This window comes from Sinocyclocheilus anshuiensis, unplaced genomic scaffold (assembly GCF_001515605.1).
Source record: "Sinocyclocheilus anshuiensis isolate Anshui unplaced genomic scaffold, SAMN03320099.WGS_v1.1 scaffold2292, whole genome shotgun sequence".
Classification (NCBI taxonomy): Eukaryota; Metazoa; Chordata; class Actinopteri; order Cypriniformes; family Cyprinidae; genus Sinocyclocheilus; species Sinocyclocheilus anshuiensis.
The window spans coordinates 43,597-44,886 of record NW_015544454.1 but is presented as its reverse complement, the minus strand read 5'-3'; the positions used below and the strand labels follow the sequence as shown (position 1 = coordinate 44,886).

At 37.8% G+C, this 1,290-nt stretch overlaps 1 protein-coding gene across 2 annotated transcripts in view; it reads right to left on the bottom strand.

The window, feature by feature from the left end:
* Window positions 1-1,039: 1,039 nt before the first annotated feature.
* Window positions 1,040-1,290, bottom strand: part of LOC107698187 (pyruvate kinase PKM-like) — a 14,754-nt gene continuing 14,503 nt past the window's right edge. Inside the window, exon 12 of one of the 2 annotated variants that reach the window (XM_016499146.1) lies at window positions 1,040-1,288. In XM_016499146.1, the coding sequence (XP_016354632.1) occupies window positions 1,182-1,288 (107 nt within the window). In that variant the 3' untranslated portion in view covers window positions 1,040-1,181. The remainder of the gene's footprint in view (window positions 1,289-1,290) is intronic. The other variant, XM_016499145.1, reaches the window with a different exon arrangement.

Below are 1,290 nucleotides of genomic sequence, written 5' to 3'. Positions count from 1 at the left end.
AGAGACAGCCGTTAGTCACTGATGTCTGTTTCTCTGACACTGAACAGCTAAAGCCAATTAAGAAATTCGGGAGGAGAGAGAGAGAGAGAGAGTTACACTTATATACAGTTATATACATATACAATTAAGAAATTCGCAATCATAATGAGAGCCAGATACACAAACAGCCTCATATTCACATCCGATCTGGATATCAATAAATGATCTCACTCTTAGAAAGAGCTTTTCATAAATAATGAAGGATTCAAAAGCTCAAACACACATGATGAATTCGTCAGAGGAGGTTTATATATATATATTCTCATCTCGAGCTGGAACTTCAGACACACTTAATATCATTTTCACAGTTACATTCTATATGTCTATGACAAAATGTAACTATATAATTGTCCAGCTCTGATCTGATAAATGAGACAGTAAGGCATGAAGATATTAGGATATTATAAACACTAACATCATCATTGCCTGTAGAGCTGCTTTGAAACAGCTCTATACAGATAAATATGAGATAGACCAAACTAACTCTTACATACCTGATCCAAAAGCATCTAAGTGAACAATCAGTCACATCATTGTCAAAGGCAAAAGCTTTAATGGAAGCTCTGACTCCTGCTTCACCATTATATGCTTCTTCATCAGATTCTGAGAAATGTAGCACTGCATCAGTGTCTCAGCAATGGATGCTCTGCAGTGAATGGGTGCCGTCAGAACGAGAGCTGATAAAAACATCACAATAATCCACAAGTAATCCACAGCACTCCAGTCCATCAGTTAACATCTGGAGAAGACAAAAGCTGAAACTAATCCAGCATTAAGATGTTTTTTAATTTATCTGTTTATTTATTTATTTTTTATTGTACTAGCAGAATTTGGTTAGTTTTTGATAGTTTCCCTTTGTACCATTTTAATGTCAAAACAAAATAACAGTTAAAAATCAGGTGTCTGAGGTCACTCACACACGCGTGTGCTGCTCTCAGCATGAGGAGGAACTGTGTGTTTGCAGTTTATCATCACAGGAAAATAAAAACAGCACAAGTGGCTTATTTCATTCATTTATTTCTATAGAAATGATTCACAAATGAAGGGTGTAAGTGAAACAGAAATCAACACTGACACACATAATGAGAGCTAATTAGCACAGAACTGTCAATCAGTGACTCTGGCAAATCAGAGGTTGTGGTTCAGGGCACAGTGACCGCCCTCATGATGTTGGTGTGTCCAGATCCAGGACTCCAGCCGGTGACGATGATCACCATATCACCCGCTGTGAAGAAACCCCGCGCTTTACCT